Source organism: Diceros bicornis, chromosome X, assembly GCF_020826845.1.
Source record: "Diceros bicornis minor isolate mBicDic1 chromosome X, mDicBic1.mat.cur, whole genome shotgun sequence".
Classification (NCBI taxonomy): Eukaryota; Metazoa; Chordata; class Mammalia; order Perissodactyla; family Rhinocerotidae; genus Diceros; species Diceros bicornis.
The window spans coordinates 78,917,289-78,942,120 of NC_080781.1; the positions used below are offsets into that span (position 1 = coordinate 78,917,289).

The 24,832-nt window shown below is 34.5% G+C and overlaps 1 protein-coding gene across 8 annotated transcripts in view; it reads left to right on the forward strand.

Moving 5' to 3' along the window:
- Positions 1-24,832, forward strand: part of DACH2 (dachshund family transcription factor 2) — a 495,523-nt gene that overhangs the window by 375,358 nt on the left and 95,333 nt on the right. For all 8 annotated transcript variants that reach the window (XM_058536286.1, XM_058536287.1, XM_058536291.1 and 5 more), the window contains 2 exons: positions 9,496-9,654; positions 20,998-21,170. In XM_058536286.1, the coding sequence (XP_058392269.1) occupies positions 9,496-9,654; positions 20,998-21,170 (332 nt within the window). The remainder of the gene's footprint in view (positions 1-9,495; positions 9,655-20,997; positions 21,171-24,832) is intronic.

A 24,832-nucleotide genomic window follows, 5' to 3' on the forward strand; every position in this document is an offset into this window, starting at 1 on the left:
CTCATTTGCTACAAAAGACCATAATGGCTCCATTTCAATTTCCTGGGCAAAATTAATTCTGTTGTCTAGAGACCACTTTATGGTTCCCCTAAAGAATTTTTTGATACTTATAAAGATTATTCGAACAAGAAAGTATTAATACTTGTAGGGATGATATTAATATATGTGCATTACACATATTAATCATATGTATATGTATAATAATTATATATATCACCATTGACGGGAGCTAAAAACAGAAAGGATTAATTATTCTGCCTCATTCCATGTGGCCAGTCTTGTCCTCTGCTTTTAGGTCTAACTCATTAGCTTCAAAAGTATGGCTTATTTGGTTAAATTAACAGTATAATAGAAGCAGTACTTAAATTATGTAAATGGTAGGTGTGTAGACCATAGATCTAGTGTGTAAGAAAATGAAAAATGAGGGTTGTAAAGATTTAACATTGTGAATGCATATTTTGAGAGGTTTTCTGATTGTGAAAAAAATTTAGTTTGTGCTCCCTTTTTAATTTTATTTTTCATTAAGGTAGTTGTCTGAAATCTTTTGTTCATGCACCTCATCAAGTAAATAATGAGCATGCTCTCTTAATATACATAAGTTGAATTATAAGCCATATATGTGTACTAACATATGTACACAGATACAAATTAAGTGGTGAGACAAGATTATAAAACAAGATTTTAACTTATGCATTTTATTTATAAATGATATAAAAACTTAAAAAATATGTTATTAATATCAACGAGAGCAGTGCAATCAATATGTCCAATCTGATGACTTTGACAATATTTTTACCTCTTAATGAAGGTGACAAAGAGTTCCTCCAAGGAGTAGAAGTATCAGCTCTGCTATTTTATTGTTCTTCTCCTGTACTTGCATTATCTTCAGTCTGTGGTTGTGTTGTGTTGTCCATTAAGTAAAAGCTAGTTTAGTTAAAAATAAATAATGTAGCCCATAAATCCCCTCAACTGGGCGCACATAGACCACATCACAATGGAGTAGGAGTAAATGAAAGACTGGAGTTGCAAGTGGCCAGCTGGTTGCTGTGCTGTGAACTCCCACTTTTCCTTTGAGTTACCTCTAGGACTTGACTGGTAAGGGCATCAGTGATGAACCATATCTTAAATTTTAGTGAAACATAACATACTTACTTTTTAGTTAAAATAAAAATTGAAACTTTAATATCTTGCTCTGTCTTCATAGATCATTTTTTGTATTTTCTGGAGTATGCATACCTCACTGTAGGGACCTCCAATTTGAGGTATATTTCACAGCTAATGAATTCTAGGACCCATTTGCTTAAAATAAATCCTTAGCATTTATTCTCAGCAGTTGATGTTCAATATTTCAGAAATATGATAGAAAAAGGGAAAAGATAGATGTTGGTATTATATGATTATTTGCAAAATCACTTGATAATATGATTGCCATTTAGACAGACCACATGCTATTAAGGGTGACAGAAGGAACTCAAATTCAGATAAGAAAGTACTGTCAATGGCTTGAACTTTTATTAGTTTTTGAGGATCTTTCAACTTGTACTACTTACACAAGCAAGAAATGAATCCAAACTTCAAAAGAATGTTTTGTCACACACAAAAAGTTGTGTACTAGCCACAGCACAGTTTATATGAAATTGAAGCATTTTTTTATGGCACTAGGAAACACAAAATTATACCAGGGTAAATACAAGGACAATTTTAAAATCTGTGGAGTTTGTTGGAGAGTGATTAAGATAAGTTTATCATTTGGAATTGCAAAATAATAGCAGACAAAACCCCATTTTCTTTCTATGTCTACAACAATGTTCCTTTTAACCAGAGTCTTTTTCAAGTTATGCAAATGGTTTTTAACAATTTCTCCAACCCTGTCATCACATTCAGCAGGTCATATAGGAGAGCACTGTGCCTTCATTACATGTGATTTAATTCCCTATATCTAAACTAATCTTTGAAACTCAATAACACTATGTTCAGGTTTTAGCCACTGTGCTTTAAAGTGGCACACAGGGAATATGTACATCTTGAAGCATTTTAATTTAGAAACAAATGTACTGGGACTCTGTTTGAGTTTTACATTTACTTAGTGAAACATGTCAGCCTAATTCTTAGAATGATGTGCGAGTCAGGTGCAATTTATTCAGGTAAGCCTGTGGTGAATACTTAATTTTTAATTATTAAGTATACTTTTAAGCAATAGTTTCCCATTAAATCCAAATATAAACTTATTTACTAACTATTAATTTTTGAAACTTTTGGACTTCATTCCATGTCCCTTAGGATAATGATGATGATGATGATGATGATGATGGTGGTGGTGGTGGTGGTGGTGGTGGTGGTGGTGGTGATGAAAGTGTAGAGCCGTTTTTTTTTTTTTTTTTTTTTTGCCTAATTAGTGATGCTGATACGTTAATGCAACAACTGTAGAGCACACTGGTCCATACTCACTCTCCTCTACTAGTGTTTATTGTATGTAAACTTTTTGGTCATGGAACCAAGGTATTCCTTTCTTGCTTTCTGGATACTGCTCTGCTTAGTTTTTTCCTCTACTTTTCCAATAGTCCTTTCTGATATCCCACCTTCTATATTTTTGTTTTTGATAGCTTATTTTGGCAACAGTGGCAAGGGTCACTTGGAGGAGAAAAGCCTAGTGGTAGGAAAGTCAGTTAAGAGGCTCTTGAAATAGTATAAGTGCAAGTGTAACGAGGGTCCAAAGGCAGGCAATGGCAGTGGGAATGGAAAGAAACCGATGCAAAGTCGATTCCAGGAACTTGGCCACTTTTGCAGGGAGTGAAGAGATAGAGAGATGGCAATGACATTTATTAGACAAAGATCTTTGAGGGAAAGGACTCTGTTATCTCTGTATTCTTAGTACCTGAGAATAGCACCTGACACATGTTAGGAACTTGAGCTTTCCAGTTGAAAGAATTGAATTATGTAACTACCAAATATAGACACTAAAGGAGCAAGATTTCTTTCATTGAATAATGGTCAATTTAGCATTGGATACGTTTAACTGAGATGCTATAGATACCTCTGTGTATTAAACTATTTTACACAAACTAACTAGTGACTCCTTATACTCTAGAACAGCACTATCTAATATAACTTTCTGCAATGAAGGAAATGGTCGATAGCTGTACTCCAATATGGTAGTCACTGGCTGTATATGCTTTTGAGCACTTGGAATGTGACTAGTGCAACTTAGAAGCTGAATTTTTCATTTTATACCATTTTAATTTCTTAAACTTTAAATTTAAATAGCCACATGTGAAAAGTGGCTACTGTATTGGAGAATGCAGCCCTGGAGGCACATTAATGAGCATATTGTACCTCTGAGGAAACTTGAAATCCTAGCCCATAGCCCTAGGATGTGGCCATTCCTATGGGCAACATTTCAAAGCAAAAGAGAAGACAAACTGGTAAAAAGCCTTCTTCAACATTTTTAGATAAATACTTGGTATCTATTTTCTATAAATATCAGTTGAAATTCCAAATATGGTACATGTTTTGCATTACTGATCTGGACCAATCTAGAATGTTGCTAAATGTTCTACTTCGTGAATGCATATAAGAGAACCAAATGAAAGTGTAATATGACAAGGTTTATAGATTATAGCACCTCTGCATATATACTCCTAATTTTCCATTCATATATTAGTACTTTGGAATTTTCTAAACCCTGAATTAGTGTCTGTCTCTCGGTCTCTGTCTCTCTCTGTATCTGTATCTCTCTATCTCTATATGTGTGTGTACACACACACACACACACACACACCATATTTACCATATTATTATTTAGAGGAAACAATGAAGCCTTTACTGGTATAATTATAACAAATTTTTTTTACTACAAAAGGCTACATACTATTTGGATTTATCAAGCAATGTGCGTTCAGCTTCAGGACTCTAGCTAAACAAAATATTCTATGAATGAGAAGATAAGCTTGACATAGGTCATATGCTAGATAGACTTTGTTCCCCATTTGGCTGCTTGCTCTGTGCCTTATGTATATAAGATTACTGGAAACATGATCAATTTAGGTCCATATTTTCAAATAATCTGAGTTACGTGATTTGTTGTAGCTACAAAAGGCTGAAAGTAAGGACAGCTTATTATAAACATTTACATTTTTCATATCCAAGCCCGTAATTTTAGATTTAATAATTAACTTATATTTTCTCATAATAGGTGGCTTTTACATTTGTGCTTTCCAATCTATAATAGAAACTCCTACTATATTGTTCCTCTTAAACTTCAAAAGACACACCCACTTGAGTCAGAAGACAGAGATCCTTTTTTAATATGAAACCCTGTGTATGACTCACCTAAACCTAGCAGTCTTAGAAACTCAATCCCACAGAAATACTAGCCTATGCATTAATAGAGGATTACCAACCCCTAAGAGAGGATTATGAACACTGATTACTAAATTATCCTGATACCCTTCACTATGATTTCAGTCAATGTTTTATCAGCTCCTTTCACTCATTCTTAACAGTAAAGCATATTAAGAAAGTGAGGACCAGTAGTCTGATGAAATGAGAGTGCTACAGTTAAGAATGATGTTTGGTATTTGTATTTCGAGCCTTACTTCTGGATTTCTTCTGTATACATTTGAAATACTGTGTGGTTTTGGATTGTAGGCCTATGATAATTTGTTTGAAACACGTAATATTTTCCATTGCTTTTCACAAACCTGACCATAGTAAGCATTTTGTTATTAGATGTGTTGGAAGAATGGGAGTTGGAAGAGGACTAGTTAGGCAAAATTTTAGTGAATTAAAATACTGTCTTGGGTTCTACTCATCTTACGGTCCTGCTCCTTTTTTAAATTTTATTTTTAAATAAATGGATATGAGGGTCCTTTCTATCTCTGAAATTCTATTCGTCTATTGCAAAGTCCCCATGACTCATGGGGACTCTGCCCTCTGGCCACTTCCCCCACAAAGAAAATGCAGCAAAATTAAACAATCATCTGGGAACCCTAACATTTTATAATGGGTTTTAAAGAAAAATATTTAAAATTTCAAGCTTAAGAGTTTTTAACTAAGCAAAATTTTGTCAAATTAATATTTCCCTATAATTCATCACTTCATTATTCTTACATTGATTCTAATTAAGAATATATATTTCTGCTAGGTAGGGGTTTATAAAAAATGTAGTTCTCTCTAGCTTTTCCATTGAAAAGGTTGGGATTAAATTAATTAATTAACTGTAGGATTTATGTAGTAACATCCCTATACTGTTTATTTCATAACTTTAGTTTTACTAAACATTGAGCTAAAATAGTGATAAGTGATTGATATGGGAAAGCTGAAATTATTTATTCAATTCTTGAGGATTTGCTGCACTTTCTGCACTATCTTTCTCTACTTAGGACTAACCTTAGGGTTAGGTCTATACTTTATATAAAGTTTCTTAATGCAAAGATGAACGCTTTGATGAGGCTTCTCTATTTTCCCCAACCCACTGCCTACTTGGTTTCTTAGATGTGCTTTGTTTAAATGCTGTCCAGTTTTTCTCCTCTTTACTAGAGGGATTCGGTCACAAAGCTAGTATGATCTGGTTCAGTAAAGAGTGCATACTTTAATGTTATGGGTTGAATTGTGTCCCTCCAAAATTTGTATGTTGAAGCCCTATGCCCCAGTACCTCAGAATGTGACCATATTTGGAGATAGCATCTTTAAAGAGGTCATTAAGTTAAAATGAGGTCATTAGAGTGGACCCTAATCCAATCTTACTGGTGTCCTTATAAGAAGACGAAATTTGGACATACGGAGAGACACTAGAGATGTGCACACATAGTGGAAAGACATGTAAAGACACGGGGAGAAGGTGCCCATCTGCAAGCTAAGAAGAAAGGCCTCAGGAGAAATTAAACCTGCTGACACTTTGATCTTGGACTTCTAGCCTCCAGAACTCTGAGAAAATAAATTTTTGTTGTTTAAGCTACCTATTCTGTGGTGTCTTAGTCTATTTGGGCTACTATAACAAAAATACCATAGACTGAGTGGCTTATAAACAACAGAAGTTTATTTCTCACAGTTCTGGAGGCTGGAAGCATAAGATCAAGGTGCTGGAAGATTCAGTGTCTGTTGAGGGTCCACTCCCGGGTTCATTGACAGCCATGTTCTCGTTGTGTCCTCACATGGCAGAAGGGGGCTCGGGAGCTCTTTGGGGTCTCTTTTATAAAGGCACTTATCCCTAAATCACCTGCCAAAGACCCCACCTCCAAATACCATCACATTAGGGATTAGGATTTAACATATGAATTTTGGGAGACATAAAAATTCAGACTATAGTATATGGTATTTTGTTATGGCAGCCCTAGCAAACTAATACATCTATAGATTGTTAGATAGATAGATAGATAGATAGATGATAGATAGATAAATAGAAAAGGAAAGTGGATACCCAAGCCCTTCACATAGTGGTAAAAAAAAAAGAAAGGTTGACTCTAGGATAAGATTGGTAAAAATATTTTGTTAGCTTCAAGGCCAGTGGATATTATTACAGATTGGCAAAGGGGCATAGGGCAATGCAAAGTTTGGGGCTACCAAAGCCTACAGACTAAGTCATAGTCAATTCTATAGACTTAAAAATTTGATTTTAGGTCAAAAGATAAAAATATGTCCAGAGTTTTAATGCCTCCTAATGCAAATATCAAGGATGTCCCACACTCTTCAGTCACTTTCTTTATATACAGTGGCCTTCAAAGTGCAGGATAATTTCTTATATCCATACTTCGTGAAGATGGGAACAGTTGGTAACCACCCTCCTTCTCTCATTTTTAACACAGTAGTTAAAAAGATGAGAGTTGTTGGAAAAAGTACATCTAAAGCTCTCATCAAAGCCTACACAAAATGCCTTAAAATCCTTAATGAGGTTTAAAAAAATATTTCTATTAAAGTTTATTTGGAATATGTGACATATAAAACATTAGACTAATACCTAATGTACCATTTAATATTGAATGTGGATTATAAAATTTTCAATTTATAAAATGAATATTGACATAGTCTCAGCTCTAGTATTGCTTTATGCTATTGCTGTTGTGATAGTGCAATGCCATATTAATATCAGTGGTATAATTCAATGTCTTCTAAATGTATCTTTCTTTGTCAATGTTTTGCTCATCATTTTACGAATTACAGTTCTGTAATGGTGAGGTAATTCATATCTTAGAGATAGTCCTAAAATGATGGAGTGGTTTTGTTTTTGCTCAGCAATTGATCTTTCAAATTTTTGCATTTTCTGGTATTAATCATGTTTATCGGCCCAATGTTACTATAAAGAACTTTCAGTGTTGCAGTGTGGTTACTTTGATCATTTATTAAGATACCCCCCAACCCCATGCCGTTCCTGATCATTACAGCATAACGACCTTATTGATTTTAATTGGAATTTCAAATGTATGAATGGTAAATTATATCAATGCACCAGCCATAAATTACCTCCCTGCTCTTAGGCAGTGACTATACAACAACAAACATCTGGATGAAAAGAGAGAACAATTGGTGTAATCATAGGAGTGTTGCATGTTTTCAATGAACACACCAAACCTCAACACGATCAAGAGAATGATTTCTGGTCCATTAAGCCAGTCTATCAAATACAACCAAATTTCCTACCTTCTAAGCTTCTGTGTGTTAACCTAATGGCTTATAACAGGAACTGAACAATTAGCTACTTATTTCTTCCCCATTTGATTGGAAAAGCTTTGTCTGCATACGCAGGGCCAGGTACCCCTCAGCCTTTACATATGTTGCTAAAGAATCTGGTGTTTCCTTGCCTGGAACTCATCTAGTTGGAGACTGGCCAAGACTCCCACTTCTGGATTAGAGATTGACTTGGGCCACAAGGGAGCTTGAAAGACTCCTGAGGAGGTGGTAGATTTCCAGAGCTGGGGTAAGAGTAGATGAATGGGTAGAAAGATTAAACAAAAAAAAAACACAAAACCTCTCAGAGATTCTAGCAGACAATTTTCTTAAATACATTTTAAATATTCAGGGAGAATATCAATTGGCCCTGAAAAAATTTTCCCTAAAAAGTCTGCTACTCTAAAAACTGCTTTTGCAAATGTGGCTCTTGAAAGCGAAAGTATAAAAACATTCAACCCCTTTGACCAAGAAATCCCATTCCAGGGAATTAATTGATTCTAAGGATATAATTCAAATGAATGTTGTTGTGGTGGTGTAATTTATAATAGTGACAAATTTGAAACAAACTCAAAGTCCAGTGTTTAATAAATTATAGTAACATTAACTCAGTAGACTACTACGTAGCCATTACATTTTGTAAATATGATACCTGAAGCAACATGGCAGAGTGTTTACAATGTAAAAATGAGTATCCATATGAACAAAGCCTGGGAGGGAACTCAAAGAAATGAAAATAATTACAATGTTGAATGTTAGGAACATGAACGAGTTGATTTCTTTCTACCTTATTTTTTAGACCAGTAAATGCACATATTTTACAGAGTGCCCAAGATTCCCAGGCCTAAACCCCTCCACAAAACAGGGTCAGTGTTTCAGGCAGCAGATAGGATAGAGTCAGCCAGGTGGAGATGCTAATATCACAATCCCAGCATGGGAATGGGAGCAGAACCACTGACCCCTGAATGAACCACATTAAGCTAATAGGTGGGGCTGCCCACATAACCGTTTTGTTTTCTAAAGGCAGACTATCTGCTACTGCAGTGATTGGAATTCAACCCCTTACCTCTCTGTTTATGTATTCTCCTTAAAAGGATGCCCTGGAAATAATTCTGTGGTTGTTTCCTACATGGTTTCAAGCAATGGTTCTGTCCTCACAGTATACTAAGTGCGAGATGAAGTAGCTATGCCAGTGTAGATCATCGTGATAGTATAGTAGTCTGCACTTATGCACACTTTACTCTCTAGCGTAGATGATCAAAGTAAAGTGCAATTTCAAATTGGTGGCCATGATTTTATGTTTTATCCAGATTATTCTGTACAAAAGCCTGCTACGTATGAAGAGATTAGCTTTTTGAAGGCTGGATCTGAGAACAAAATAACTGATCATTTTGTTTCTTACCACATATTTTTGTATGCTATCATGCTCTTATAAATGAGTATGTTCTTTTTGTGTGAACAGCAACTGCTCATCATTAAAATATTGCACAAGTATGCTATAGGGTTGGAATGGGAGGTAGCAGTGATCAGTTAATGGCCTTCAACATATAAGTGCTTTCAAAAGCTATTCATTATGATTCCAGATTTGTTTAGACTACCTATAAGGCAAGTGGGCCTATATTATTAGTGAGAGTTGTTTAGTCTTCCCAGAGGCAGCTTAAATCCAAGGCTGTTGAAAGTTTTGAAACCATCATAAAAATGAGTTACCTATGTTTAATAATGGTTTTCTCAAAAGCAATATTAATAATTACAACCCTAGAAAGGGAATTAAATAAAAAAGTCTTCTCATGGAAAGTTGTCAAATTACAATCTGTTCATATGAATGTTTTTCAGGTGGAAGTGAATCCTCATGGGATAAAGATAAGATGCAGTCTCCTCTTGCTGCTCCGGGACCCCAACATGGAATTGCTCATGCAGCCCTGGCTGGCCAGCCAGGCCTTGGGGGTGCTCCTACCCTCAATCCACTGCAGCAGAATCACCTGCTGACCAATAGTATGTATACTGTCCTCCCAAAACTTGGTGTGTTAAGAAAAATGTCATGCAAGACCTACTGGACATCTTGGACTAGCAGGGCTAGTCTATTTCTCTTCAATAAGGTTTAATAATTTGAAGTCAGAAGGGTAGATAAAGAGATATTCATTTGAAAAGGTGGGGTTTATAGAGTAGAGATAGATTGAGAGGCCATGCAGCAAAGTAGAGGTACCTGGGAGGCCACGTAGCAAAGTAGTTAAGAATGTTGGCTGTAGTCACATAAACTTGGGTTTGAATTCCACATCTTTTGAATTCCATATCACTGTTTGACTTTGGAGAAGTCACCTAACTTTTCCAAGTCTTAGTTTCTACAACTACAAAGTAGGAATAAAAATATACCCACTCATTAAGGTCATTGTGGGCTAAAAATAATAAAGGAAAAACTGTTAGCAGTGACTTTCATATAGTAAGTACTGTATAAATTATAAGTATTATTATTACTCAATAATCAAACTGCAGCTAATGTATACAAACTCAGGGTTAAATGATGTTTTTAGGAACTTCAGTGACTCAGAAGTTATTCTGCAGGAAAGCAGGTCTTATATACATTACTTGGCTAAAATTCTAATTTTCTTACAAACAGAAAATCTGGGAAAAGAGTTCTATTATTCCTTTCCCTGAGACTTTCATTCTCCCACTAAACCTTAGGATTAAGACAACAGAGGAATTCTGAGATATTTTAATATGATTTCCCAAATCTTAATGAAATTCATCAGTTATTAAGCATACAAAATAAGTTATGATGTCTTACTTTAAAGAGGTATTATAACCTCAAGAGTGAACTGTCCCATAAAAAATGAAATGTTAAGCAAAGGCAAATAAGATAAATGCCAGAAAACTTATAAATATTATGTTATGAGAAGTCAGAAAAGGACTGATTAAGGTAGACTTATGTCATAATGGAGGAGAACCTAAAGGACTTCTCATTTCTGGTCTGACATTTAAACAGCTGAGAAGTTGTCACTCCTGTTCTCACATCAAGAAAAAAGTGAAACAATCTGAAAATCAACAGCTGTTTTAAATCCATCAGAGATTGAGTTCACAGGGTACAGCTATCCCCTAAACTGGAGAGATAGGCAGATACAGAGAATCATAGCTTATAGGAAGGAGAAGCCACAGCTGAAGCCTGGTAGAAACATTTAAAGGGTGATTGTTGAGGACTCAGTATGGACCTAGCTTGAGAGATAAAAACTCCTGGGGGACCATCCTTAGGGGGTCCTTATACTTTTATGAGTTTTACCTCCAGGAGCCCCATCAGGTTCTTAAGGTGAAAACCTGAGCAAATTCCTCTCATGCTTTGGCAGGGGGAATTTCAAAATATGCTGAGTGTTCTGTTTTTCTTAACAAAGGCCTGCCCTCAAAGGATACTGTTTTACCAGAGCTTAAACTACGTGGTTTTACCAGAACCTAACTGACCTGAGGCAACAGTATACTAAACTCCAACACCCTGTGGCCATTGATGTGAGGGAAGGGAGATATACAACTCCAACCCCCTTAGCCTTCCATGTGGGGAAAGAGAAATACTCAACTCTAGCCCAACCCTAGCCTTCCTGTTTCACCTAAGAGGGAAAAAAGCTGAAAAGCACTTGTGAAAGTCACAGCCCAAGGACAGAGGCTCACTAGGAGACTGAGACCTAATCGTAGGACTATAGAATGCTTCTCCTCCCTACACATTTTACCACCACCACAACAGAGCTCTATATAATAACAGGGGATTACAACTGAAAGAACTGAAGGCCTCAGACCCTATTTAACATAGATTCTCTAGGGAAAACCAAAGATAACAAGGGGGACAGGAAATTACAGCTACTCATGTGACAGCTACAGCAAACAGTAAACACAGCCCAACTCCTAGCCAGGTAAACATAAAACTTCCCACTAGAGGCCTGTTTACCTCTGTTCACTTTACCCAATACACCATTTCTGACTTAAAAAAAATACAAGGCATGAAAAAGGCAAAAAACATTATGAAGAGATAAAGCAAGCATCAGAACCAGATTAGATATAGCAGATATTTTAGCATTATTGGACCAGGAATTTAAAATAACTATGATTAAAATAACTACTAAGAGAAAGGAAAAGATACAAGAATACATGGGAGATTTAAGCAGAGGGATGGAAACTCTAGGAATCAAAAGGAAATGCTGGAAATCAAAAACACTCCAATAAAATGAAGAATGCCTTTGATGAGTTCATCAGTAGACTGGATAGGGTTGAGGGAAGAATTAGTAAGCTTGAAGATATGTCAATAGAAACTTCCCAATCTAAAAAGCAAAGCGAGAAAGGAATGGAAAAAAAACAGAACAGAATATCCAAGAGCTGTGTGGCAATTACAGAAAGTGTAGCATACACGTAATGGGGATACCAGAAGGACAAAATGAGGGAAAGGAACAAAAGAAATATTTGAAGTGACAATGACTGAAAATTTTCCAAAATAATGGGAGACACCAAACTACAAGTCCAGGAATCTCAGAGAACACTAAGAAGGATAAATGTCAAAAAATCCACACCTATGCATATTATAGTCAGACTGGAAAATCAAAAACAAAAAGAAAATCTTGAAGACACAGGGGAAAAAAAAAACGCCTTACTCATACAGGAACAAAGATAAAAATTACATTGGACTTATCTTCAGAAATCAGGCAAGCAAGAATAGAGTGGTGTGAAATATTTAGAGTGTTGAAAGAAAAAAACCCCACCCACCTAGAATTCTGTATCCAGTGGAATTTCCTTTTAAAAGTGTAGAAGAAATAAAGACTTTCTCAGACAAACAAAAGTTGAGGGAATTTGTTACTATACCAGCAGATCTGCCCTGTAAGAAATGTTAAAAGAAGGTCTTCAGACAGAAGGAAAATGATAAAGGGCAAAAACTTGGATCTACCAAAAAAAAAGAAGAGTGTTAGAGAAAGAATAAATTAATGTAAATAATATATGGTTTTTCTTATTCTTAATTAATCTAAAAACTGGCACTCTATCCAAAATAATAATAACAGCAGCAACATATTAGGTGATTATACTTTATGGATAAGTGATATAAGTGACAGCATGTTATAAGGGAAGGAGGGAGGAATTAGAAATACTCTGCTATAAGGTACTTGCACTACCCATGAAGTGGTGTAGTGTTATTTGAAAGTGGACTTAGATAAGTTGTAAATGTATATTGCAAACTCCAGGGCAACCACTTAAAAATTTTTTAAAAAGCATAATTAATGTACTAAGAGAGGAAAGAAAAAGGAATCATATAAAATGCTCAGCCAACATCAGAGAAGGCAACAAAAGAGTGGAAGATAATATTAAAAAGAAGAAAAATATAAGGACAACAAATAGAAAATAATAACAAATATGATAGCTACTTATCCAACTATCAGTAATCACTTTAAATATGATTGGTCTAAATACACCAATTAAAGACATACGCTGCTCCATGTGCTCTCCATGGCAAAGGATGTCAACGCCTTTGCCATTACTTAAATGCAAGATACTTCTTATATAATCATATATCAAACAAAACAAAACAAAGCAAAACAACAATAAAAAAGTGGAGACTGTCAGAGTAGATAACAAAACAAGAGCAAATGTATGTTGTCTATAAGAAACTCACTTTAAATATAAAGACACATATTGATTAAAAGTAAAAGATTGGAGAAATGTATACTATGCTAACGCTAGTCAAAAGAAAGCAGGAGTAGCTATAGTAATTCAGACGAAGCAGATTTCAGAGAAAGAAAATTCTCAGGGATAAGAGGGACATTACATAATGATAAGGAGGTCAATTCTCCAAGAAGATGTTAACAAGCCTTAACGTGTTTGCTCCTATTAACAGAGTGTCAAACTATGTGAGGCAAAAACTGATAGAACTGCCAGGAGAAGTAAATGAATGTACTATTATAGTTGGAAACTTGAATACTGCTCTATTGGAAATGAACATATCCAGTAGGAAGAAAGTCAGCGAGGGTATAGTTGAACTGAATAACACCATCAGTCAACTGGATCTAAGGGACTTACATAGAATATTTTATTTAACAACAGAAGAATACACATTTTTCTTAAACTCACATGGAGCATTCACCAAGACAGACCACATTCTGGGCTATAAAACACACCTTAACAAATTTAAAAGAATAGAAATCATACAGTGTCTGCTCTCAGTCATAATGGAATTAAACTAAAAATTAATAACAGAAAGACAGCTGGAATATCAAAAAATATTTGGAGATTAAACAGCACACTTCTAAGTACCACATGTGTCAAAGAAGAAGTCTCAAGAGAATATTTTAAAGTAAGTGAAAATAAAAATTTATCTTGTCAAAATTTGTGGGATGCAGCAAAAGTAGTACTTAGAAATTTATAATATTGAATAAATATGCTAAAAAGAAGAGAGAGATAAAATCAGCAATGTAAGATTTCATTTTAGGAAACTAGAAAAGGACAAGCAAATTAAATCCAAAGCAGAAGAAAAGAAGTAATAAAAATTAGTACAGAAATCAATGAAGTTGAAAATAGGAAATCAATAGAGAAAATCAGTGAAACCAAAAGCTGATTCTTTGAATTGATCAATAAAATTGATAAAGCTCTCTCCAGGCTAACTAAGAAAAAGAGAGAAGATACAAATTACTAATATTATAAATGAAAGAGGGGCCATCACTCCTGATAACATGGACATTAAAAGGATAATAAAGGAATATTATAAACAACTCTGTGCCCACAAATTTGATAACCTGGATGAAATGGAGCAATTCCTTGAAAGATATAATCTATCAATACTCATATAATAAGAAATTGATAATCTGAATAGGACTATATCTATTAAAGAAATTGAATCAATACAATAGGAAGCACCAGATCCAAATGTCTTCACTGGTAAATTCTACCAAACATTTAAGGAAGAAAATATACCAATTTTCTACAGTCTTTTCCAGAAAATAAAAGCAGTGGGAATATTTCCTAACTCATTCTATGATGCCAGCATTGCTCAATTTCCAAAACCAGGCAAAGATATTACAAGTAAGTGAAACTATAGACCAATATCTCTCATGAGATGCATGCAAAAATCCTCAACAAAATATTAACAAATCAAATTCAACAATGTATAAAAAGAATTATACACTGTGACAATGTGGGATTTATTACAGGGATGCAAGGCTGGTTCAACATTTAAAAGTCAATTAATATAATCTGTCACATCAGCAGGCTGAAGAAGAAAAATCATATGATTCTAACAGTAGATACAGGAAAAGGATGTAACAAAATACAATAACCACTCATAATAAAAACTTTCAGAAAAATAGGAATAGAGGGGAACTTCCTCAACTTGATAAAGAACATCTACCAAAAAACCTACTGCTAACATCATACTTAATGGTGAGAAACTGTGTGCTATTCCCCTAAGATCAAAAACAACAAGGATCTCTCCTCTCACCACTCCTGTAAGTACTAACTAATACAGTATGACAAGAAAAGGACATAACAGGTTGGGAGAGAAGAAGTTGTCTTGTTCAAAGATGACATGATTGTCTATATAAAAAAATCCAAAAGATTTGACAAAAAAATCTCCTGGAACTAATAAAGGATTATAGCATGGTTGTGTGGTGATGGGTTGTAATTAGTATTTTGGTGGTGAACATGATGTAATCTATGCAGAAATAGAAGTACAATGATGTACACCTGAAATTTTTACAATGTTATAAACCAATATTACTGCAATAAACAAAAAATTAAAAAATATTCTATTGGAAAAAAAAAAAAGTTGATTGCTTTCCTATATACCAGCAGTGAACAATTGCAATTTGAGATTAAAAACACAATGCCATTTAGATTAGCAACAACAAAAAATGAAATACTTAGGTATACACCTGGCATATATATAAGCTCTTTAGAAGGAATACTACAAAATTCTGAGGAAAGAAATCGAAGAATATCTAGATAAATGGAGAAATACTCTATGTTTATGTACAAGAAAACTCAATATCATTAAGATGCCAGTTCTTCTTAACTTGACCTATGCATTCAATGCAATCCCAATCAAAATCCAAGGAAGTTATTCTGTGGATATCAACAAACTGATTCTAAAGTTTATAGGGAAAGGAAAAGACCCAGAATTGCCAACACGATATTGAAGAAAAAAAAAAGTCAGTGGACTGATCCTACCCTACGTCAACATTTACTGTAAAGCTACAAGAGTCAAAACAGTGTGATATTGGCAAAAGAATAGACAGATCATTGTAACAGAATAGAAAGCCCAGAAATATATCCATACAAATGTAGTCAACTAATATTTGATGAAAGAGCAAAGACAATTAAATGGAGAAATCATAATGTTTTCAACAGATCATGCTGGAAATAATAGACATCCACATTGCAAAAAAATGAATCTGGACGTAGACTTTCCAATCTTCACAGAAATTAGCTCAATCTGGATCATGGACCTAAATGTAAATTTCAAAATTCTAAAACTATTAGAGGATAACATCAGAGAAAATCTAGGTGATCTTGGGTTTGGCAATGAGTTTTTAGATATAGTACCAAATCCATGAACCTTAAAAGAAAAAAAATTGATAAATTGGATTTAAACATTAAAAATTAAAAATTTAAACTGTTCTGTGAAACACATTGTTAAGAAAATGAAAAGACAAGCTACAGAGTGGGAGAAAATCTTTGCAAAACACATACCTGATAAAGGACTGATAGAAAATTTACAAAGAACTCTTAAAAGTCAACAATAAGAAATAACCCAATTGAAAAATAGGCAAAAGACCTGGACACCTCATCAAATAAGATATACAGATAGCAAATAAGCGTATGAAAACATGCTCAACCTCATATGTCATTAGGGAATTTCAAATTAAAACAGCAATGAGATACCCCTACACACCTATTGGAATGGCTAAAATCCAAAACTCCGTCAACATGAATTGCTGGTAAGGATGTGGAACAATAGAAACTCTCATTCATTGATGGTGGAAATGCAAAATGGTTCAGCCACATTGGGAAACATTTTGGCAGTTTTTCACAAAGCTAAACATAATTACCCTTATTTATCCAAATGAATTAAAAACTTATGTCCACACAAAAATCTACATACCAATGTTTATAGCCACTTTATTCATAATTACTAAAGGTTGGAACCAACCAAGATATCCTTCAGTAGGTTAATGAGTAAACAAACTGTGGTACATCCATAGCATGGAACAGTAGTTAGCAATAGAAACAAATGAGCTATGAAGCCTTGAAAAGACTTGGATGAACCTTAAGTGCATATTGCTCAGTGAAACAAATCAGTCTGAAAAGACTAAATAGTGTATGTTTCCACCTATATGGCATTCAGGAAAAGGCAAATCTATGGAGTCAGTAAAATCCAAGGGTAAGCGAGGAGGGATGAATAGGTGGAGCACGGGATTTTTAGGGCAGTGAAACTATTCTGTATGATGCTGTAATGGTAGATACGTTATATTATGCATTTGTGAAAAACCATAGAATGTACAACACAAAGAATAAACCCTAATGCAAACTATGGACTGTAGTTAATAATAATATATCAATATTGATTCCTCAGTTGTAGTAAATGTACCACACTAATACAAGATGTGAATATGAGGGGAAACTGCTGGTGGAGAGAAGGTATATGGAAATTCTCTGTAATTTCTGCTCATTTTTTCTGTAAACCTAAAACTTCTCTAAAAATAAAGTCTATTGTTTTTAAAAAAGGAGGAGAACTTTTACCATACCCAGATAAAGAGGATTAGAGAGGTAGATTCTAGAGGCATGAACAAGAGTGAAGGCTAAGGTGAATTAAAATAGTAGAGAGCTGCAAATAGTCCAGTGGGGCTAGAGTAGAGCATACGTAGAGGCATATAATGAGATATTAAAGCTAGAAAAGTAATTTAACATGAAACGAAAGAGCTTATATTTTATTCTGGAGATAGTAAGTGGCCAGTGAAAGTCTTAAAATTAGAGTGGAAAGGCAAATGAAATGACGTGGGAATACCAACCAGGAAGATAGGATACCAACCAGGTACGATGAGATTGGTGCCTGACCATAGAAATGGCAAGATATTACAGAGGTCAACATGACTTGGAGATAGAATGAATGTGGGATTTTAGAGGAAGGATTAGAGTTTGAAGTTTGTAGCCTTAATGGCTAGGAGAGGGTGGTACCATGCACTTATGTAAAAGTTATAGGAGTTGCCAGAATACCCAGATGCGTTAGAAATAATGCTTATAATAGCTTGCATGATGTCCTTGAGGTTGACAGGAAAGAGATGACCCATTGTGGTGATTTTTAAAAAGAATTTGTCTTTATTACCATACTATTAAAAGTCTCTGTACATTTTTAGCATGTGAGACTAAATGAGCCAGATTGCTGGAGTGTTGTGTACTACTGATGGCTCTTAATTTAATGTTTTCTGCTTTGGGAAAAGGCTGACTTACATAATTCAGTATTTGCACATGCTTTGCATGTGCAAACTCACGTGGGGTCACTGTTAAACTGGCCTGTAATATAAATATTAGCTTAGAGTCTAGGGTATTATAGTCAATTGACAGTTAGTTATTGCAGGTCATGACCTGAAAGTGTGACTTTTAAGTCCTTCATGGTCATTTGAAATGTTTGATGAATTATATCTTAAAACTGTCAATGGGCTATTAAATTCTGTTTGTAGTTTGCATTTCGTTTGCATGTCAATTGGACTTTAAGTAGGCATATGACTTAATATGGCCAGATGGTGTCTGGATGATGCTGAAAGTCTTTGGAGAATGAGCAAAAGATTATTACACTGTTAAGGGAAGTGTAAATTGAACAAAGGCTTATTTAAGAATTTTAGTGGTAAAGGGAGGCGCTGATGGCTACTTTTCATCTTCAGTTTGATCAATTTGCTACTAAAACACTGAGTACACAAGGCAGAATTGAAGTCTATAATTATCTTGGGTTTGTGGTAAATGAGAGCCTTATATAGAAACTTTTTTAGGTCATTGATGGTTACTATTATGTTGAGCATAAAGTGAAGGTTTTAGGGGAAAGGTAAACAGTGATTAATTTAATATGTTATGGAATATTCCATCATTATAGCAAAGCTGTATGACGAGTAAAGTATAAAAATGCATATGCATCTAAGTAATTTTGGAAGGCTCACTGAAAATAAACTTCTAGTTTAAAAGGGGGTGCAGAAGACCATTTTAAATTCGGTGTTTATACCATGTTTAGGCTTCTCTAATAAATGAATAATCACACGAAAAATATCTTAAAACTGAAAAATTTGGTTTGGTAGATTGCTCCTAGAAAGGATTTAGAGATAGCAAGCCATAAGTGAAGTGATAGGGGAAAAGTTTAAAATACTTTGTTAGTATTCTCTGAGGATCTGGAGTCATAGGGAGTACAGAGTATGTTCCCCTTCTTGGGTTCCATATAGAATTTAAGTTTCTAGCTTTTTTTTTTATCTTTGTGTAATTCTGATAACAGTGCATTTTGTGGCTGTCTTTATCAGAAATATTGGTGACTGTTGTGTTCTTTATTTAGGAATATCTTTCATTGAGATGATCACTTTAGTGTTGTATGAGACCTATCATATCTGAAAGTGTGTATTATTGCATTGTGCTGCCTTTGAATAATTTTTGTTCATGGCTTTAAGTCATCCATCATTGTTGAATCCAAAAGATGGACCTCTAATCAAGTAACAGCATTTCTACCTTCTAGCCTCCTTTTTGTCCTAAAAATGTTTTGAATATTTGTATTACTGTTACTGTTGTTTTGAGGAATGAGATCTAGGGGCCTCTGAACATACTCCCTACAGATTCATTGTTCTTCACTTACTATTGTGATATGGGAAGCAAGAAAAAATGAGGGGACAGCGAAGAGGAAAAGGGATGTTATTAATAGTTCATAATTGTGTGTAGGACCAATATAAACATTGCCCATCATAGAATTTCTATAATCTGTAATAATTTAGGAAAATTATAGGCAAGGATATTTTAGAACATCTGTTAAAGATTACTGGTTTCTGGGCTTCTGTCCAAAAGAAGGCGGATTACTGTTGAGGCAATAGTTTAAAATACATTGTGACAACATGGATGGACATTGAGGATATTATGCAAAGTGAAATAAGTCAGAGGGAGAAGGTCAAATACCGTATGATTTCCTTCATTAAGTAGTAGATAATAACAACAATAAACAAACACATAGAGACAGAGATTGGATTGGTAGTTACCAGAGGGGAAGGGGAGAGGGAGGAGGGCGAAAGGGATAATTCGGCACATGTGTGTGGTGATGGGTTGTAATTAGTATTTGGGTGGTGAACATGATGTAATCTATGCAGAAATAGAAGTATAATGATGTACACCTGGAATTTATACACTGTTATAAACCAATGTTACTGCAATAAACAAAAAATTTTTAAAAATAAAATGAAATACATTGTAAAGTGCTATGGTTTACTTACTGTAGTCATGTTAACATCTGTAATGTCAGGCTAACTTTCCCTAGCCTCTGCTTAGAGATGTTTCCTCGCAAATCCCAACCTTATAAGGGGTAAGTAGACAACTGTTTTAATTTGTTACCTTTCTTGTGATGGCATATCTGTGGCTACTACAAGTGTAATGTGGCTAATACTTGAGAGATATTCTTTAAGAAATTTCAAATGTGTGAAAATTATTTCACCTTGCATAAGAAAACAGACAGAATTCTAGACACTACTCAACAATGTTGGTATTTGTCATTAAACTGGAAAACAGGTTGATATTTTGATAGGGGAGTTATTCCTTATTGACAAAGGCTTCAAATTAGAGCTATAAGCATTCATTTTAGAAATTTATAACTAAACGGCTAGAATATGTTCCAAGTTTTATTTTCCTCAATAATTCTGAAGCCTAGAGAATCTATATCCTGGCTTACCAGCACCACTATTATGTCTCCTAAAAAAAGTCTTAAGCTAGAAAGTATCAACACAGATTAAAAAGAAAATTAAACAAAATCATGTTTGGTTTAAAGATTTTTGTTTGTTTTCATGGGTAAAAATGATTGCATCTTATAAATATTTTGGGAGTGAGAGGAAGAACAAGGAATATTGATAAATAAAAGTCTGTGGGTATAAGAACATATTTAAAATGATAAAACAATATTAAATCCAATAGGTACTAGTAATTGCCCAAAGAGATACTAAGATATAATAACACTTGATTAAAAAAAAAAAAAAACCAGTACGAATGAGTTTTAGATTTTTTTTTTACTATTTCATGGCATCAATTTTGATGTGATTTCCCTTTGTCCAAATAATGTAACAACTGTAATAATTTAACATGCACTGTCTCTTTTAGGACTGGATCTGCCATTTATGATGATGCCTCATCCCCTACTTCCAGTCAGCTTACCTCCTGCATCAGTTGCCATGGCAATGAATCAGATGAACCATCTCAATACTATTGCCAACATGGCTGCTGCAGCCCAGATTCACAGTCCACTCTCCAGAGCTGGGGCCTCTGTTATAAAGGTAAGAATAATGATTTAGAAGAGGACAAAGGTGTTAATTACATTTAAATTTTGATAAAATATCACCAATATCACTGGATCTTCAGCATAAATACACAGCTCATTGACTCAGTTGCTTAGCATACAGTATTGATGAGTTTGATTTCTGACTAGGCCTGCTAAGGTGTTTTGTTGTTTTTTGTTTTGTTGTTGTTATTTGTTTTCATTCTATGACCACAGAGCTCATCTTTAATTTTAGCTTCCTGTCTTGCAATCATGAGCACAGTGTGTGGAGACAAGGCCAGACTAATGACGGAGTAGAAGAGTGTGCAAAAACCATTCCCACTGCTGGGGTGAAACAAAGGAAACACTGCATCTTTTTGGTGTTTGAGAGACAGTTGTGGGGTAGTATATACTGTATAGGACTTGTAGTCAGAAAGACCTGAGTTCCAATTCTGATTCTGCCACTTAATAGATGAATGACCATGGATATGACATTTAGCCCACCTGAACTTATTTTCTCAACTGTAAAATAAAGATCATAGTAGTAATCTATCCCACTTATTTCATTGGCTATCTAGAGATAATGTGAGTAAAATGTAGATTAAAAACTGTGAAACGTTAAATAAATATTTATGATAATTTACAACATTATCATTATCATCATCAGAATACTATTTTTCGAAATTTCATGACCATTGGGTAATGAAACACAAATAATATTTTATAATCCCTCCTTATGTCTCCTATTAGTTTGGCACATGGCCTCTCTGTCCTCTCTCCAAGTATAATGTGAACTAGGCTTTTTAATATAATTTTCCTTTTGACAAGGAGATAATATAAGGGGATATAGGATCAAAAGAGTATAGTTAATCAGGGCAACCATTGATTTGTTCCTTTGTTCCTTCGATTATTCAACAAATGTTATACCTTTGATATATACATATTGTATTGGGCCATATGGGAAATAGACATATAAGACATAGTCCCTGACTTCCAGGGCTCACAAACTAAATGTGAGGCAAACAAGTACCCATTTAACTAGAGCTAACAAGACAGACTGTGATGGATAGCGTAGAGAATCACCAAGTACTATAGGAATTTAGAGGAGGGAGAGATCACACCTAGTTTGAAGAAGAGAGGAAGTAGGGATCACAAAAGGCATTACTGTTGATGGATGTGAACTGGGCCTTGTAAAATTGATATGATTATAATAGTTGTACATGCAGGTGAGAGAAGCGAAGGCAGGGAAAATCTGAGATTCTAGACATTTTTTTCCATTTTAAATTAGGTTCCAGTTTTGGGGATTTTTAAACAATTAAGAAAATTTATAGCATAACCTTTGTAGGAAAGGAAAAGAAAAATTGATAATTTTTTATTAAGCTCCATGTATATTTCCATGGCCAAGAAGAAGGGTGCTTCCTGTGAAGATTGTGACCCTTAATGAATTAGTTTATCCTATCAAGTCAGAGCTCTGTTGTTTGAATATTTGATCAGAGTGTAAACCGGGAATCAGAGTTGTCTTTGAGAAAAAAATTACCTGTGAACATTATTTCAAAGATGGAATAAGTGTTCTATGATTTTGAAACTGGGTGGCTGCTAAGTAAATGTGACCAAACACAAAATTGAGAAACTCTATTAAAAAACAAAACGTGGTTTAAAGTAATGGAATTGTCGTACTTGCTTTGAAATGATAAAAAAATACTCTCAATAAAGGCATGTTTATGGCTCTTCAAAAGTACATCCACTTAGTTTTCTTAATGACTATTACTCAGACTGAATCAGTTACATTTTGGTTGAATCTTTGGGACTTTTGGTAGCTCTGTGAAGAATTTGGAGTGAAGAGGCAATTGGGGATGAGACTCATGATTAGCATTTTGGTATTGGTGGTGATGATGGAAATTTAAAGAATAGTTATCTTCTCCTTAAAAAATCCAAATATTGTTAAGGTATTAAAACAATATAACTATATTTTTGTTTATTGCTGATTTGTTTATTTCACATGCAACTTTTTAGAAAGCAAGTCAGAACCTTCACAAACATAAAATTGGACACTGCTTTTTAAAAGTTGACATTAGATTACATGCTTAAGTCTTGCCAAATATACAGAAACTATTTTATGCTGAAGAAAATTGGCTCTACTTTCATATAGTTATTTTGATTAAAGTCAGTTGAAAACAATATATTTATTTTGAATTTCCTTTGATAAAATTTCTCTACAAATCTGTAGATTTCCATCAGAAGATGATAGGAAAATGAAGAATTTTTTTTTAAAAAAGAGTTGATTTCAGTGATTAGTGAGAGCTTTTTAATATAATTGCCAAGTTTTTGCAAAAGTGCTACTGTATAATAGTAACATTATTAGTTTTAAAATAATAATTCAAAGGAAATATCATAATAAAAATCTTCAAATTAGTTGGCAAATGGGTGTTAATATGTTAAAAGCTTCACCCCTCCTTTCAAGAACAGTTAGCAATATGATAGTAGCTAAATGATACCAAATTATAAGGACAGAAATTTCCTCTGTTGATCTATATTTTAACAGAAACTTATTTTCAGTGTGCATCTTGGTGAAGCACAGTTCTGAAGGTCAATCTATTAGAATCCCACAGGCAGTGAGCAAACCTATGTATTGAGACTTTGTCACATACTACTACTTGGGGGATGCAGAAACTATTCAAACAAAAACACATTTCCTCTATTTACATTTACAGATTTTTTAACCTAGCAGTTTGGCATAAAAACAGAGATTTAAATTATTGTTACTCATTTTTTTACAAAATATTTGAATTGAAGTCACCAGATCCTTTACTTTATATTCACCATTTAGAGGTAAACTGTCCTTCCAAAATATGAATGATCAGAAAATTTAACATTTAGAAAGAAATGTCATAACTATGAAATTTGATTTCTTTCTGACAAATCCGCTATGAATTAGGGAAAGTCACAATGGCCTGATTCACAAAAACATTTTTGGTATATATTATATTGTCTTAGGGGCCAGCCTGGTGGTGTAGCGGTTAAGTGTGCATGCTCTGCTTTGGCAGCCTGGGGTTCACAGGTTTGGATCCTGGGTGTAGACCTATGCACCACTTATCAAGCCATGCTTTGGCAGGCGTCCTACATATAAAGTAGAGGAAGATGGGCATGGATGTTAGCCCAGGGCCAATCTTCCTCAGCAAAAAGAGGAGGATTGGCAACAGATGTTAGCTCAGAGCTAATCTTCCTCAAAAAATAAAATAAAATAAAGTATATTGTCTTAGCTCAAGTGCACCGCTATAACAAAATACCATGGACTGGTTGGCTTAAACAAGAGAAATTTATTTCTCACAGTTCTAGAGGTTGGGAAGTCCAAGATCAAGATGCCTGCTCATTTCTTTCCTGGCAAGAGTTCTCTTCATGGTTTGCAGATGGCCACCTTCTCGCTGTGTCCTCACATGGCAAAGAGAAAGAGAAAGAAAGCAAGCTTTCTCACGCCTTTTCTTATAAGGGCACTAACCCCATCATGAGAGCTCCCTCCTCGTGACCTAATTACCGTGCAAAAGCCCCATCTTCAAATACCATCACATTAAAGATTAGAATTTCGACATATGAATTTAAGGGAGACAAACATTAAGTCATAGTATATACAATCTAATGTGATTATAGTGTCACCTAAGCTACTGTCTCTATAGTTAAAGGTCT